Source organism: Neopelma chrysocephalum, unplaced genomic scaffold (assembly GCF_003984885.1).
Source record: "Neopelma chrysocephalum unplaced genomic scaffold, ASM398488v2 Primary Assembly neopelma1_185383, whole genome shotgun sequence".
Classification (NCBI taxonomy): Eukaryota; Metazoa; Chordata; class Aves; order Passeriformes; family Pipridae; genus Neopelma; species Neopelma chrysocephalum.
Genome location: NW_020938699.1, coordinates 1 through 1,812, shown reverse-complemented (window position 1 = coordinate 1,812; position 1,812 = coordinate 1). Strand labels below are relative to the sequence as shown.

General features: G+C 59.3%; 1 protein-coding gene across 1 annotated transcript; it reads right to left on the bottom strand.

The window, feature by feature from the left end:
- Positions 1-6: 6 nt before the first annotated feature.
- LOC113962845 (transcription activator BRG1-like) lies at positions 7-1,569 on the bottom strand (the record flags this gene model as incomplete). Its single annotated transcript, XM_027673627.1, has 2 exons — positions 7-413; positions 1,413-1,569. Coding segments are annotated over 2 exons (564 nt in total), but the record flags the coding sequence as incomplete, so codon positions are not given.
- Between the last annotated feature and the right edge of the window lie 243 nt (positions 1,570-1,812).

Here is a 1,812-nt window from a genome sequence, read left to right as displayed (position 1 = left end):
TCCCACTCCCTCACCGTGAGGTCTGGAGTATCCGGGCGGTGCCGGCCCCGCTCCGGGCGCTGTTCCCGCGGCCTGGGCGGCTCCGGCGGGCGGAGGTAGAGCGGGAATCTGGGGCTGCATCCCGGGCAGGGGCCGTTTTCCCTGGACGGCCACCTGGAGATGCTCCGGGAGCGGCTGCCCCCGCGCCAGCAGCTTGTAGGCCATGATCTGAGCCCGCAGCTGGTGCAGCTGCGCAGCGTTGAAGGGGGACGCGGCCCCACGGCCCCCCGGGCCCAGAGACGGGGCCTCCGCCCCGGAGCCGCCCCCGGAGCCCTCCAGGGAACCCCCGGAGCCGCCCCCGGAGCCCCCCGAGGGGCCGTTGGATGGAACCGGGCTGGAGGCGTGTTCCGAGCCGCCCAAGGGCGACGGGTAACCTGGAAAAGGGGGGGAAAAACAGGGGAGTTGGATTTGTGGAGGGATGGAATCAGCCCCCCAGATCCAGGGGTTAACTCTGGAATGATGAAATCAGCCCCCCCCGGTCCAGGGTTTAATCCTGGAGGGACTAAATTGTCCCCCCAGATCCAGGGTTTAGTCATGGAGGGATGGAATCAGCCCCTCAAATCCAGGATTAGTCGTGGAGGGATGGAATCAGCCCCCCAGATCCAGGGTTTAGTTGTGGAGGGATGAAATTATTCCCTAAATCCAGGATTTAGTCGTGGAGGGATGAAATCAGCCCCCCAGATCCAGGTTTTAATCCTGGAGTGATCCAATCATTTCTCCAAATCCAGGGTTTAATCCTGGAGCGATCCAATCATTCCTCCAAATCTGGAGTGATCCAATCACTCCTCCAAATCCAGGGTTTAATCCTCGAGTGATCCAATCATTCCTCCCAATCCAGGATTTAATCCTGGAGTGATTCAATCATCCTCCAAATCCAGGATTTAATCCTGGAGCAATTCAACCCTCCCCAACCCCCAGGATTTAATCCTGGAGCAATTCAACCCTCCCCAACCCCCAAGATTTGAACCTGGAGCGATCCAATCATCCCCCAAATCCAGGATTTAATCCTGGAGTGATCCAATCATTCCTCCAAATCTGGAGTGATCCAATCATTCCTCCAAATCCGGGGTTTAATCCTGGAATGATAAAATCATTCCTCCAAATCCAGGATTTAATCCTGGAATCCCCTGGAGCCATCCAACCCTCCCCAATCCCCAGGATTTGATCCTGGAGTGATCCAATCATCCCCCAAATCCAGGATTTAATCCCGGAGGGATCCAACCCTCCCCAACCCCCAGGATTTAACCCCAGAAACCCCCCGGAACGATTAAATCCCAACCCCAAAAAACCCAGGATTTCACCCCAGAACAACGAATTCCCAGGATTTATCCCTGGCCCCCCTCCCTTCCCGGGTCTCTCCCGGCATTCCCGACCTTGGGAATGCTGGTCCATGGGGCTGGGGGGGGGTCCCATCCCCGCGTGGCCCCCCGGGCGCAGCCCCATCCCCTTCATGGTCCCGTAACGCGGATCCTCGGCCAGGCCCTTCTCGTGCAGCGAATCCAGGGGCTGCCGGGGGGAATTCCCGGGAATTCAGGACTGCAGGGACAATCCCGGAGACTTCCCGGAGCTCCCGGACCCTCCCAGGGCGTTCCCGGGGTGTTGGAGTCGGGTTTTGGGTCAAAAACTCCCAGAAAGTCTCACAGCGACGTCCCGGTGCCATCCCGGCCCTTCCCAGTGCCATCCCAGTTCCTCCCAGTGCCATCCCAGTCCTTCCCAGTGTCCTCCTAACTCTTCCCAGTGCCATCCCACCATCTCCCAGTGCCCTTCCAGTGC